General features: G+C 37.0%; 1 protein-coding gene across 1 annotated transcript; it reads right to left on the bottom strand.

Annotated features, from left to right (window-relative positions):
* Positions 1-2,001: 2,001 nt before the first annotated feature.
* Positions 2,002-15,065, bottom strand: LOC127424569 (H-2 class II histocompatibility antigen, E-S beta chain-like). Its single transcript, XM_051669926.1, has 5 exons — positions 14,938-15,065; positions 14,532-14,795; positions 3,259-3,570; positions 2,951-3,064; positions 2,002-2,850 (listed from the first exon to the last, which is right to left on the bottom strand). The coding sequence occupies exons 1-5, from the start codon at positions 14,999-15,001 to the stop codon at positions 2,828-2,830; spliced, it is 777 nt and encodes a 258-aa protein (XP_051525886.1). The 5' UTR covers positions 15,002-15,065; the 3' UTR covers positions 2,002-2,827.
* Between the last annotated feature and the right edge of the window lie 215 nt (positions 15,066-15,280).

Below are 15,280 nucleotides of genomic sequence, written 5' to 3'. Positions count from 1 at the left end.
TAACTGAACAGCGCCATTACTTTTTCCATCGGATATCTATACCTAAATATACCTAGATACCTAAATATGGAACTGCAACAAGTCCTAAAGGACACCCATGTGGGCAGAAATTTGTCTGCCCCGCTTGATGCTAAGTGTAATTCCAAGCCCAAGGTAACTATACTAGAAATGTGGCAGATTGCGAACATGGCGAGCAACACAAGTAAACATGTATAACAGCGTGTTCTTTCTTTTGCAAACTTAAGACAAATACTGATTTAGCTAGATAGGAAAGAAAGAAAGAAAGCATCTTAAAGCAGATTTAAGGGCTTGTGTGTAAGTTTTTTACAGCTGAAATTTGAAATCAAGAACATTCCAAAACAGACTCATAGCTCATTTAAATATTCTGTCTTAAATGTAGTCTAGGGGATTGTGGCTTAAATGATGCCTTCGCAGGGCTTTTCAATGGAAGAATAATAATGGTAGCCAAGCTCATTTCAAAATGAATTTCCAATCAAATGACCACTATTTTTGAGCCCTGAACCTTTCAGCCCTTCGAAGCTCTCACAATGGAGGGTAAAGACTTTGAAGGAAATAAGACATAGGGATGATCAATTCTGAATGGAAAAGATATAGCAGCGTGAGCCAGAACTGCCTGAACTCTTTGCCGAGTTTCACCAAACCCATGCATAGATGCTGTAGGAGCCTGTTTTTTAATTCTTTAATATTTGAAGTGTTTGATGAGGTTAAAATATTTCATAATGTATTATTGGCCCTTTAAATATATGCCCGTTTACACATTTTGTTACGTGCTTGTTTTTTTATATGCATAATTTGTAGTATTTGAAAGTATTTACATTGAGTTTAAATGTTTTACATTTTCACATATGTAAAAGAAACGCTAAAACAGTACTGTCTCTTTAAGAACAGTGGTTGTTCAGCGAATGTGTTTTGGTCGAGTGTGTTTTGATTTCTTTGTTTGAATGAATCTGACTGTAAATTACAGAACAGGTATGAAAAGACACTAAAAGCTTTCAAAGATTATTCAGTCTAAAAGATAATTGGCCATAATCCACCCCTGCACAGGAGGTAGTGATACAGAGAAAACTGCTGGCCAAACCTCCAGCCATTACAAACAACTTCCCTCCATCACATGACTGTTCTTTACTTGTGGAGGCTTAAAGGAATCATTCACCCAAAAATGAAAACTCACCCTCAAGTTGACCAAGCCTGTATAACTTACTTTCTTCAGAGATGTTTTGCAGAATGACAGCCTCAGGCACTATTTACTTTCATTGTATGGACAAAAAAGACATGAAGATATTTCTCGTAAGTGAATAAAATAAGTAGCTGATGCTTATTGGTTTTAGCAATGCATTCTTCTGGGAATTTCTCAGGAGTGAACATTTCAGTGCACTCAAAAACTTTTGACAATGGCTCAACCCTAAACATGACTCCCTGGACAGTGTACTTACTAATGAAATAGGGAGCTGATTGAGACACCCGCAGACTAATGGACAAAGCAAGGGACAGGTGTTAATCAGGACAGGAACGTGAGACCTAGGACAAACGTAATCTACATGATATTTCTAGTCACAGAAACAAAACCTGAGCATAGACTACTATTCAAATCCAGATATGTGATACTGTTATGGCATAGGAAAAAGCATGTTTAGTGAAAGACTAAGCTTTTCATGTCGCAAATCAACACAGACTGGAAAAGTTTATGTGAGTGGAGTGGTTCCCTAATCAAAGCGTTCTGTTATCACTCAGCTCTGGGTTTTTCCTGTTCGACGCTCATTGTTGAGATTAAATCCTGGAGCAAAACTCTGGTTTGGAATGCATTAAACACAGACAAGCAGATTGATACAAACAGTAAATATCCCTGCTATTGGAACGCCACTTGGCCAATCTAATTAGATGACCAGAACTAACTGCTGAAAGAATCTAAAATAGAGGACTGGGATATTTTTCCACTATAAAGAATTGAGTCACCAAATCCATCAATCACCACACTTCAACTTTGTAAAGCCTAAAAATATTTATTTGAAGCTTAAATTTACATAAGAAATAACAAATGTTGTTGTGGATGTTTTGAAGCATCAATCATTATGCAAGCGTAATTGCTAGGATAATAAGGAAGAAGAATTAAATCAGACAATAAATGCAAAATTAAAGAGTCCTGTTGGGGTCATTACAGTTACATTAAAATAAATCTGACAGACCCATATCATTATCTATAAAAATAGGATTTTTTATATTAAACATAATGCCTATGTGTTTGCAGGCATTTACTTTTAATCTGTCTTCAGAATAAATATATTCATGTTTTTCAGATGATACCATGCTAAGCATTATCAATCTCTTTTAATTCTGAACAAATTAATCAGGAAATCCTGGAAATAAAGTACAAACAATAATCTTCATATGTATCTCACACATCATTTACATCAATAGAAGTTTCTTTAGAACATCATCACTACCAAATACAAAAAGATGCTAAAGTTAAACACACGTATGAGAACTGATGCTGTATTTTCTATTCCCATTATGTTTTCATTGTAAAAACAGTTAAAAGCACAGTATAAAGAGATTGTGTATGAAAGTTGTCATAAAGACAGATGCTTCTCCATCAGTGTTCCAAGTTTAATTCTCATTTAAACAGTTTCAGGACCTGCGATTTGCGTATTTAATAATCATGTGGCTGAGTTTGAGAATTCAGTAATTCATTATTTATGATTGTTAAACAGGATTCTTAAAAACAAAGAGCACATGTAATATGTGTTACAGATAGATGAGAAACATTTTACTGTTCCAGTTTTCAAATGTTTCATTAAACCTAGCATCATTAATGTGGTACCAGGATCCTCCCTGTTAAAATAAAATATGTGTCAATCACAAATACAGGAAACAAATAAATGTTTGACATACACGGATCAATATCACTCTGATTATTCTTGTATGAACTGACCTTTTGATTTCTTCTTGTAGTAAATGAGTCCAGCAGCTGCTATGACGATTCCCAGCACCAGTCCAGAGGCCCCGATAACAATCTTATTTCTCTCAGACTCGGGGAGAGAAGGATCTGTTTGTGTGCAAACATCATTCTGTTATTACAGTATCAACTGTGTAAAATATTGAGCATGTCTGAGTGCAACAACAGGACCATTTACATATTTTCTATTATTTTCTACTTGTTCTTTTGCTTGTATGTCAAAATATGAAATGCAAAAAAAAGAAATGTCTGATGTGGCAGTGAGGTACGTTTATTTCTCTTACCCCAGTCAACAATCATGGGTTTATTGAAGCTGGCGTGATCCACCATACAGGAAATCTTCTCTCCAGATTTAGGGGTGTATTCCAGGTGCGAGTGGATCTGATAGTACCAGTCCCCATTAGCCAACTCCTCAGTGGAGGTCACATCAGAGGTCACAGGTTTACCGTCTTTCAGCCAGGACACTGTGATTCTTTGTGGGTAGAAGCGGAACGCGCTGCACATCAACATGGCTTGATGTCCGCCATGAGGCTGCTTTACTGAAGTGATCTTAACAGTCGGTTTCACTGAAACAAGAGATGTATTAATTACATCCCCTACAATACTTTTTGTGATTATATGAAAGGTATTATACAGTGTTTCAAAAAAATTTTGTATGGGGAAAAGAGATGTCTGTTATTTTTAAGAGCAAACATAAATACATTTATCTGGAAGAATCCCAAGAAAATGTATTATTTTTACTGAAAATTCATACAGTTCAGTATGAGGTTTATGTTGTACTGGCTGATATGACAGTGGTCTTGGACTTAGAATGAAACCTACAGTGGGTATTCATCCAGAATAAGCTTTCTGCCACCACAATCAATGCGTGAATGAGTCATTAGCAGCTCTAAAATGCTAATGGGCGCAATAACCATAGAATTTCAACAGGCCAGAGCTGAAAGACTCAAAGCTCTTTCTCACAACGGCATGACCATTCAGATTGAGGCGGTAATGCTTTTTTGCCAACCACCATAAAACAGAAGAAGAATAAATAAGAAGAACCAGTAAGGGTTCAGAGAAAAATGGGCAGCTGGCAGCAGTCAATGGCAGCCGGAGGTACCTGCCAAAATAATCGGAAATGGGAGTAGGCTGTCATTGGCAGTAGTCAATCACTCGCATGCCCGAATGGAAGAAGTTTCTTCCTCCTTCATAATAAAAGCTCCAGTGTTACATTTGCTGAAAGCGCTATCAAAAAGGTAAAACTGATCATGTTTTAAAATAAAACCAAGCTTCTGGAATGTCGTCTTTTGTTTACTTTAGTTATTTCCTTTTATAAAATCACTGGGGATTGTCATGTGACTGGCGTAACAGCTTTATTTGAGGACTATAGTTTAACCCATTATTTTGGTAATAACTTAAAATTGACCAAGGAAGTAAAATTAAGCATAAATATACAGTGAACTAAACCTAAATAAAAAATAAAAGCATTGTTTTTAATTATCATAATTTTTTTCTTGACATTTGCCTTTCATCACCATTGCATGTTTTTCTCGGGCCATTACATATTGGGCAGAAGTGCTTACAAAATAGGAATAGCCAAAAATACCTGCTGTCTAAATGAAGGATGATAGCATTTTGTTGTCCATAGACATTTATGTAACCTTAGAATATTTTACTGCTGAATGAAAACAATGTGTAGTGCATTGTAATTTCAAATTCTATCCAGAATACAAGACCTGTAATAAAAACGACAATGGTAACAATGTTTAGTTGAAACTTTATAAAAACGATTAAAGAAATATGTTATAATTATTTTATAAAACGAACTCAAACGCTAACACTGAAAAATAGTGTGTTTGATGTTGCCATTTGTTACTCTGGAAGTTTAGCAATTGGCTGCTGTCAATGTTTGGACGCTAATGATTGGCGCTGCCAGCAGCGGGTTTCTGCTACTTTTTCGACAGACACTGGCAGGCACTTCCTGCTGTCAGCTGCCCTTTTTTTGCTGAACACAGTAATGCAGTAATGAAGACCATGATAAACACTTTCCTGGAACAATTAGCATTATGTTAGGACATATTTGTTTTCATTTATTACATTTCATTAGAGAGAATTATAATTTGTGAGTATTTTTATACATATGACATTGAGCGAGCATCATTAGGCAGCATATTCAAACAATTGTAACTTCCGAAAACTGTCAAGACATTGAGCCTGTGCTTTAATTTAATGTGCCGATAGGCTAGCCAATATTTTCTGTTTTTAAACAGGAATATCAAATGTGAAATAATTAATTTATATGTATATCACTGTATCATATGTTATATTCTCTTAGCAGTAAAAATGTAAGCAAAAGTGAACCCAATTATTCTTCACAGAATAGAATAGATTTCATCAAATGAAATATTGTAAAATATTTTAATAAGAATCGCCATTACATGTCTAAGGCTGGGAATATTGTGACTAGTGGTCGACCAATATAGGTTTTTTAATGGCCCATGCCGATATCCAGTGAGCAGTGTGGCAGATAGGCTGATACAATGCTGATATAACACAATTTAATATAGTAAATAACAAAGATAAAATTGCTAAAAAACAAAAACAAAACAACAACTCTTATTTAGCACTATATTTACTCTATGTCAAGCAAAACTAAAAAAAAAAATTAAAAAAAGAATAAAAAAAAATTATATTGTATTTTAAATGGTAGATACCAGTTTCTTCTGATTTCTGTTTAGTCATCAAATTTTAGTAATTTATTTGCACATGAAGAAATTGTTCAGAATCAGAATCAAAATTAACTTTATTACAAAGTTCTCACGTACACAAGAAATATTTTTTTGGTGATAGGAGAAACAAGTGAACACAGAAATTGTTAATATATTAGGAAGAAGGAAATAACAGTACACACAGTAGTCCAGCAACCATGGATGGCATGTCCACATTAGCAATCGCATTTACTCAAAAAATACAGAATCAAACCAATTACATACAGTGCATATTGAATAAAATATTTACTTATAGCAAACATGAAGTGCTTTTACCTTGAAGCTGAACCAGGGACTATTTAGGAAGATATGGACCACTTCTATTAAAATGAATGGGAGAAATTAGAACGCCCAACTACAGTCAACGGATGTAGACAGGAAGTCCTGCCTTACAGGTAAAAGAGCAAATCACCTTTTAGATACAGACATCACCTGTCAATCATCTCGAGAACGCGCATGCACATTAGCTATACAAGCCAAGAAAATTGTGTTTTTTAGCGTAAACAAGCACCATTTATGATACCAGTGTTGTCAGATTTTACTGCTGATTTGAAATACGTTATTTGATCGTAATCTTGACCAACCGTTTTGGAGATTGCGGTCTTTCCCCATTCAAGTAGATAGAAGCAGCGCTGGCATGACTGGAAATAGCCTCCCGAGAGTGTACCAAACATGGCCGACAGTGAACTGACTTGCTAGAAAGACTTTGGTTGCACTCACGTGCCCGTGCGGATCCAGCGAGCAGCAGCAATCTCCTGACGCAGGGTTCACACATCCTCCGTGAGCGTGGCGTGACGTGAGCAAGGCATGAGCGGATAGTTTCAGCGCTGAGCCTATTTTTGCCGCACGACAAGTCGACTAATGGCTTAAATTAACGCCTACTAGTCGACTGGGAAAATCTTTGGTCAGGGGCAGCCTTAGTGTAAACAGAGCAGCGCCATTCACTGACGTGCTGGAGCTGCGCGTGCATTTTATATATTTACTTATTAAACACAGCCTTTTGTGATTCACAGAGCTATTGCACGTCTTCAGGTGGCTTTGAATAAAATGCACGAGTCATATGAACTACTTTAATTGTGTTTTTATGGTTTTTTTATGTCATTTTTTGAGCTTGACAGTAACGAGCATGACTAACACACAGCATCGGATTTGGATCGGGCTCATCAGACTGATAACCGTTCTGTCTAAAAGCTTCAGTATCAGAGCTGATACCGATCCAGGTATCGGATCGGTGCATCCCTTATATAGTACACTACAATTTATATGTCTGCATTCAAGTAAACTGAATAAAATAACTTAAAGGAAAGAATTAATTAACTTACAGACCTTTTGCCATTCTGTGTATATAGGTGTACATTATAGTAACAACATTAACCAATCACAACCAAGTGTGCTGATAAAGATGAAGTGCACGTGACTGCCCGCTGTTGTCCTTGAAGCAGCAATAACCTTAGCTTATTATGACCTTATTAAAGAAAAACTTTGGTGTAGGACACCATAGATAACTTTATTTTCTGCACAGAGGCGCTGCTGTTTCTCACGGAAGAGACGCGGCCAATGTGAACATCCAACGCGACCGCCCACAATGCAAGTACGTGCTGCATTCTCTGCTTTGCTGCAAGGGGCGTTAGAGCGGATCTTCTTCTTTCAATCAACAACTGTCATTGCGGACTCGGCTCCATGACTCAGGAAGCAATTTGAGTTGAATCTTTTTGAAAAATATAGATGACTTTTTGTCCCCAGTCAATTAAAAAGAACTTGTTTTTTCTCCGTGTCTCTCCCCACTTCTCAACTATCGACTCATCTACCGCATCCAGTTTTGTAGTCATGCCTAAAAAATCTATCGCCCTCTTGTGGTCTGAGGTTTGTAACCGCCAGAGCAATGCAAGAGCACACGTAATGTATGTACAACGGGACCACGTGTTGGCCTTGTGTTGGCCAAGCATTTGCGTTTGCGTACTTGCGTGAAGTATGTTTCGGCCTTAAACGGTGTCATCTGTTAATATGGGCGCCGAAACAAAAATGCACCCCTCACGCCTCCCTGAACCCGGCATGACAGTTTAAACAGCCTGGATCGCCTGCTTGGATTGTGACCACTGACCGTCATGATTTATGAATCAGAGGAACTTTTGATCCTGAAGTTTTGATTCTAGCTGATAGAATACGCGCTTCAGATATTGAAGATATTAAATGAGCGCTCGACGGGAAGAAAACACTGGATTTTCGTGAGGTTTTGAATGACATCTGTTTAAACGATATCTCCATATTTGCAAACAGTATATAAAAGAAGTTTTATTGATATTTGCCTTTTATCATTTGAAAAGAAAGTTAAAGGTGACAGGAAACTGCTGAGGAGAGACTGTTAGAATATGTGCTTTAGATGTGAATAAATGAGCTCTCCACATGAGCTGGATCTGCTCAAGTTGTGTGAGGTTGGATTATTACATCTGTTTAAATGAGATATGCGCATATTTGCAGACAGTATATGATATTAGTTTTATTGATTTTTGCCATTAGACAAGACAGTTAAAGTTACAGGGAACTGTTAAGGAGAGAGAGGGAGAATGAAACGGGAGCACTTTAACATTATGAGCTCAAACGCGTCTGCTGTGGCTCTGATATGCAGACCGTTTAAATGAGACTGTGTTGCAACCGGTCTATTATTGTAGTAACACTATGCAGGTAACAACAAAACGAACTGTAACTGGTCATTTACATGTCTCAGTCGCTTCACATGCAAGCAGCTGATTTTTGACACCCTCAAGAAAAAATCGGCCAAACAGGAAAACTTATCGGCCAATGCCGATAATTAAAAAAGTCAGAATATTGGACGATTTATCAGCCTCAGCGATATATCGGTCGACCACTAATTGTGACCACATTATTTGTATAATATTTTTCTCAATATGCTTTGAGTTTTATGCTATATGTAATAATAACCAGAAACACTATTCAGCACAAAAGACAAAAAAAAAAAAAAAAACCTGTGCTTTGTTATTTGTTATCTGTCTTGTATATTATTATTATTTTTGTTTTTATTATTTTTATCTCCCAATTTGGAATGCCCAATTCCCAGTGTGCTTTTAAGTCCTCATGGTTGTGTAGTGATTCACCTCAGTCTGGGTGGCGGAGTTGCCTCTGCGATCGTCAACCTGCGCATCTTATCACGTGGCTTGTTGAGCACATTGCCACAGAGACATGGCATGTGTGGAGGTGTCACACCATCACATGCCATCCACCGCGGCAACCACGCTCAACTCACCACGTGATAAGATGCGCAAGTTGACGATCGCAGAGGCAACTCCGCCACCCAGACTGAGGTGAATCACTACACAACCATGAGGACTTAAAAGCACACTGGGAATTGGGCATTCCAAATTGGGAGATAAAAATAATTTTAAAAAAATAATAATAATAATATACAAGACAGATAATATACACGAGGAGGTTGCCCCATGTGACTCTACCCTCCCTAGCAACTGGGCCAATTTGGTTGCTTAGCAGACCTGGCTGGAATCACTCAGCACGCCCTGGGATTCGAACTAGCGAACTCCAGGTGTGGTAGCCAGTGTCTTTACCACTGAGCTACCCAGGCCCCCTGTCTTGTATATTATTAATAGTTAATATTTGCTATTCGATGTTACCCAAAACCTCTATGTTATTTTTTGGAGTGACTATTTGCATCTAGATCTAAATAATACCTGCAAAAGGTGCATTATGTGTTTTTCTGCAGTAGCTAATGGCATAACGCAGGTGCTACTGTACCTTTTCGATCCGGGTTTGCATTTGTTGCATTATTTTTCCCATTCTGTTTCCTGTCTCTACTCTTAATATTTTATTTAATACTACTTATACATAAAATGAATATAAAGGTAGTTTTACTATAGTAATATTGTAGTAACCATGTGTTTTGGGCAGAAAACAGATTTGATGCAATTAACAATGCATGGTGTTACTACAGTAATATGGTTTTAATATAGCTATTAACCATGTTTAATTTTGTGGTTACAATAATTTTACTACCAATTACCATGATGACGTCAGGAAAGAAAGATCCGTGATTCATCCCCATTTCATGTCATCGAAAACACACATTATTTTTATTTAACGTCCGCAATGTATTTTAAAAGTTGAAATAAAATGTCTGAAGGGAGTGAGCTGTTGTTCTCGCGGTGATCGGAGGCTGGGAGTGTGGCGGGCGTTTTCTCTGGCTCTGCATCTGAGCATCTTGGTCAAACTTGTATGTTAACTTAGACATGACGTGATCAGTAGAGTGTCAGGTGGGTTCGAATCCAGCTTTTCCCAAACCACTTTTCTGCCCATGTCATGTCAGCAGCGAAGACAGATTCTTCCTTTGATAAACATTAACATAAAATATGGCTTAAAAAATTAAATAAAAACCTTTAAATGCTGAAAATATGTCTTGGCATTTGTTTTGAATGTTTTAATTGACTTTTAAGACATCTATATTAAATATTAATATTTATGTGAATAAATGTGTATATCTGCAATAAAGGCATTTAATGTACATTTTACTTCAAGTTAAGATGAGGTAACGGTTCTCTGATGGCACAATCAAATGCTCAAGGTGGGTGTTTAAGGTGGGCTATCTACTTTTACTTTTTCCCATCTCCCATGCGAACACAGACAAGCGAACACAGACAAAAGTGATGTGACGCTTCAAAAGATTAAAGGAGATTTGGATGTTTCGATTTTCACCCGGATCTTTGGAAAAATACAAGTGAAAGACCCTCACGCTATTGTTCTGTATTAATGTAATTAAGTTGAATCATAATCTTTATCATGTAATCATAAACGCTGCCGCCCTATGCGACTGTAATGCATATGGTTTTAACTTTTAAAACACAATCATGGTGACAAATGTAAGAGTAATTGTATAAATTACATGCAGTACAATACCAATTGACCAACAATAATCTAACAGGACATAGAGTCAGTACCAGCCACAGCGCAAAATGTAATGAAATGCAAATTAAAACCACGCAATGCTGAAACAATGTTTGCATTTGTTTTGAATGTTGAACTTCAACAATATCAAATTTAACTATTTCTATGTGGTCAAATGTGTATTTATGCAATAAAGGCACACCATTTGTCTGCTGGTTGCATTTTACATTTTCACAAGTACAAACAAACATGGGTTTTGATCCTGCAACCTCTAGCTCAACAGCTGAAAACACTACCACTGAGCTATCAGTTCAAATGTGTAAATTCAAAGCTTTTCTCTACTCCACAGCTTCCTCTGTAACATTAGAATTAAAAACTAGAAAGAACTTCAAAACAAGCACATGTATATTTCATTATGATTATGAGCGAGATTTCAACTGAAAAACTATATTTTAGTCTATCATTGATGTGTATTCTTTATAGCTATTAAATAAGATCATGAATGCTCAGCGTTTTGCATTTCCATCATTTCCATCACCTTAATGTGTATTTTTATCTAATGCGAAACTCTACAAAATCCAACTCCTTCTAGCGCATAAAATTGTAAGCGGATTTTAAGAATTTATTCGCATATCAAGCATTTCCATTCAAGATTTCTTATGCGCAATTTCAAAATGTGCATAAAAATAGTTACAAAGTTAGTACTACGATAGTGAGTACAAAAAAATTGTTGTACAAACGAATCGAACAAATGGCCTAGGAGTTGAAAAAAGGTTTTAAAAAAATTCTAAATGGTGGAAAAAGTTTATAATAATCAAAGAAAAAATCATTTTAATTGTAGCCCTTATGCTTTCTGAGATATTAGCAAAAACTTAAAAATGCTAATAATACCTGAGTTCGCAAGTTCAAATCCCAGGGTGTGCTGAGTGACTCCAGCCAGGTCTCCTAAGCAACCAAATTGGCCCGGTTGCTAGGGAGGGTAGAGTCACATGGGGTAACCTCCTCGTGGTCACTATATTGTGGTTTGCTCTCGGTGGGGCACGTGGTGAGTTGTGCGTGAATGCCGCGGTGGATGGCGTGAAGCCCCCACATGCGCTATGTCTCCACGGTAACGCGATCAACAAGCCATGTGATAAGATGCGTGGGTTGACGGTCTCAGACGTGGAGGCAACTGAGATTTGTCCTCCACCACCCGGATTGAGGCAAGTCGCTACGCCACCACGAGGACTTAGAGTGCATTGGGAATTGGGCATTCCAAATTGGGGAGAAAAAGTGGACAAAATCCCCCCCCCCCAAATACTTATTATAGTGCCACCTCGGATGGGTGTGTTTGTGTGCACCTGAGTAGCTGTGGGACCATCCTGCCAAGTTTCAGATCTCTAGAACTTACGGTTTTTGCTGCCCATACACTTTTATGGCAGAAAAAGAATAATAAGAAGAAGAAAATCAGTACAAATACAACAGAGCTCCAGCACCTTCAGTGCTTGGGCCCCTAAATATAGCAGAAGAGGAAATTATCAGGGTACAAGCACATATGGAAAGATGACAAAATATTACAATTTGACAGAAAAGATCCTGTGAATGCCGTCGACACAGTTGTTTTGGTGTTGGTTAGGTAAACCTAACCCTAATCCTAATTGCCTTACAGCAGCATGAAAAGTGTTGATGTTATATAGCCCCCTAGCATCACAAATTAATGAAATTTTTCGTATGACCTCAGAATGGTCTACTGTCCATTTGTTTTAAGTTTTGTTAAGTTTGGATACTGCGCTCACAAGATATAGGCCAATTAGAAGTAACAGGCCATACCCAAAAAACATATTGGTTTATATCTTTAGAACGATTTGACATAACAAAACTCTTTTAATATCTTTTTGTCAAGAGGGTCTGTAGATGATGTATAGCAAGTTTCATGCCAATTGGGCAAATGGCCTAGGATGAGTTAGGAAAAAGTACGTTTTTCAAATAAATAGAAATGGTAGAAAACATTTCTAGTGGAAATGGAAATTCATGTGAGCTTATTATTGGGAGCACTGATGGTTTCAGAGAAGCTACAAAATTTTATTCTAGCCTATGTGGTTCACAAGTTATTAGCAATAAAGCGAATTAGATAATTATAGCACCACCTTGTGGCCGATTCTCACAAAATTGTATATACCGCTTCACCTAGACACCCTACTTGTGTATAACAAGCTTCATGAGCATCTGCCATTCCCAATGCAAGTTATTAGGTGCTGAAATTTGATTGGCTGCTGGCGGCCATATTTGGCGATTTGTCACAAATTGAAAGATGCCTACAAATTACAAACAGGCTCTTTCTTAAACTTCTAGAATAAAAAAATATCCATGATTAATTATTTTAATCAGACATGTCTAGTTACGGGCGAGGGGGTCTTCAAATATTGTCTTGGACAGTGGGGGGGCCTTGAAGTCAAAAAGGTTGAGAGCCACTGCACTAATCGATGGTGACAAGTGTCCATTTGCGCCTCCTGGCGGTGATTTTGTGAACAAGTTTCAGGTGCGGAATTTAAAGTTTTCACGAGGGGTGGAATAATAGTGTTCAAAACAGTGTTACTATGAATGCAAACTTTAATACAGTGAAAAAGTCACTCTATTAGCATAACATAAATATAAATAAATAAATAAATAAAAATTTCCAACATTCTTTTGAATGTCGATGTACTAAAATAAAATATTTGATGCCATGAGTGTACCTTCATTAACTATTACTGTTATTTTGAATGGCCATGGAAAATGAAGCAATGTGATAATTTTACCTGATCGCAAAAAGTAGTTCGTTAATTTACCTGATGAACTTTCACCTTTTGCTGACCCTTTATGCTTCTCAGAGTTAATGTGTGCTTCTAAATCACTTGCACCTTTATTAGCAACTGACACATAAGTGTCAGCTTTACATGTCATACATTCTGCTTCCCTCGGATCTCGACCTGGACGAAAGCATGGGAATTGTTTTGCCAAATCTTCTGTAAATTTGCACTTTCGTTTGGGCATTGTTTCCACTCAGCTGTCATTTGCTGCTACTGTCAAGCAACTGTTTGATGCTGAACTCAACAGCGCTTTGTGCGTTCGCGGAGAGATTGACAGGCAGAAATTTGGCCAATAGTTGCTGCAAGCATCTTATAATTGACCGATTGGTGTGCGAGAAGGTGGGACTTACAAAGAGGTGTTAAAGCAATGCAAATATGCACGCACACACAATGAGGTATTAGACCAGATGCACATCATAATGCAACTAAAGCCGAATCCCGGACATTTTCACAAATTTAGAAATCACGGACGGACACATTTTTAAGGTCCGAAAAAGAGGACATGTCCGGGAAAAAGAGGACGTATGGTCACCCTATTAATAAGAGAGCACGACACTGTAATAACAATGGAATAACTCACAATCAAACATGTTTAATTACATTATTGTTAGAGACACTGACATTAATTTGGAAAGTTACAACATAATTTCTATTTAGTGTTTCATACATTTTACAGAATCTGATGATTGATAGTTTCTCCTCAAACTTCACACTTCACCATAGTGGTAATGGACAAAACTTCAATATTACACAAACTCTTCTGAATCTCTAAATAATATTAAACATCAAACACTAACTATTCTCGCACAAAAACACTTAAAATAACACTTTAATTTCTATATTTATTCTCCCCCTGTAGCCTCACTTACATCATGCTGTGACTGCAGATCTGTTTCGTGTTTCATTTTAAACATGTTTTTATCATAAACTTTCACTTCTTTCGTGTAAAATGTTCGTGATATAAATACTGAGTACACATTTAAATGTTATTCTGCAGTAATTATGAGGTTATGATATATTTCTGTCACAGTTTCAGTTGAGAGTGTTGAGTTACTCACCAGTTTTATCAACGGACACATGAGTCATCGATTTGAGCATTATATTTGCAGTATCTGTCCACCTCAGCTCTCTCTTGCTGCAGGATGTCGGGATTATTATTCCAGTTCTCTGCAGTTCTCACTCCACGATCAGTATACCCCACAAACTTCCCCACAGTGCTGTTGAACTGTACGTCAATTATTTTATTGAAGAAATAGGCATCAATGTACACCATGTCACTGTAATCACGGGTGCTGTAGATGCATCTGTCCAACGAACCTCCGAAATACGCATCCGCTGAAATATAATGAACAAAATGACGGATGTGTCAGATGCGTTTATATCAACAATACAATGTTTGTGATGGATTATTCATACTACTACAAATAATAATCATTATACTAATAGTGAATGTGTCATATCTAAGTATTGTACTCACCTCCTCCAGTAAAAACAGAGAGCATCAATATAAGAAGAAAACACAAGAGATTTGACTTTAACATCTTCTCTCACTCTGAACTCTCAACTGAAGTAGACGCTGATAACACTTACTTAATGAGATGAACGTTCAACATAACTGACCAATCAGACACTGCAAACACAAGCGTCATCTGTTACTAGGCAGAATACTGCTTTCATTTGAAACTAAATCGCTGTCAAATCCAAATGAGCAATTTAAATGGTTGTCCTGTTTTAATTATGACTATATGGTGATTTTTTTTTTTTTTTTTTTTTGCATTATTAAATGTGTCTGTTTTTTCCATTTCAATTTAATTAACTCA

Source organism: Myxocyprinus asiaticus, chromosome 33 (genome assembly GCF_019703515.2).
Source record: "Myxocyprinus asiaticus isolate MX2 ecotype Aquarium Trade chromosome 33, UBuf_Myxa_2, whole genome shotgun sequence".
Taxonomy (NCBI): domain Eukaryota; kingdom Metazoa; phylum Chordata; class Actinopteri; order Cypriniformes; family Catostomidae; genus Myxocyprinus; species Myxocyprinus asiaticus.
Note: the sequence above shows the minus strand (reverse complement) of the source record. Positions and strands in the feature narration are given on the sequence as shown.

What these genes read in the sequence shown, in the direction of transcription:
- LOC127424569 (XM_051669926.1), bottom strand. Translation starts at nt 15,001, where the DNA reads ATGTTAAAGTCAAATCTCTTGTGTTTTCTTCTTATATTGATGCTCTCT. An exon ending in CTCTGTTTTTACTGGAGGAG is followed by an intron (nt 14,796 to 14,937) that starts GTGAGTACAATA and finishes ATTATATTTCAG; the next exon opens with CGGATGCGTATTTCGGAGGT. An exon ending in ACCCATGATTGTTGACTGGG is followed by an intron (nt 3,065 to 3,258) that starts GTAAGAGAAATA and finishes GCACACAAACAG; the next exon opens with ATCCTTCTCTCCCCGAGTCT.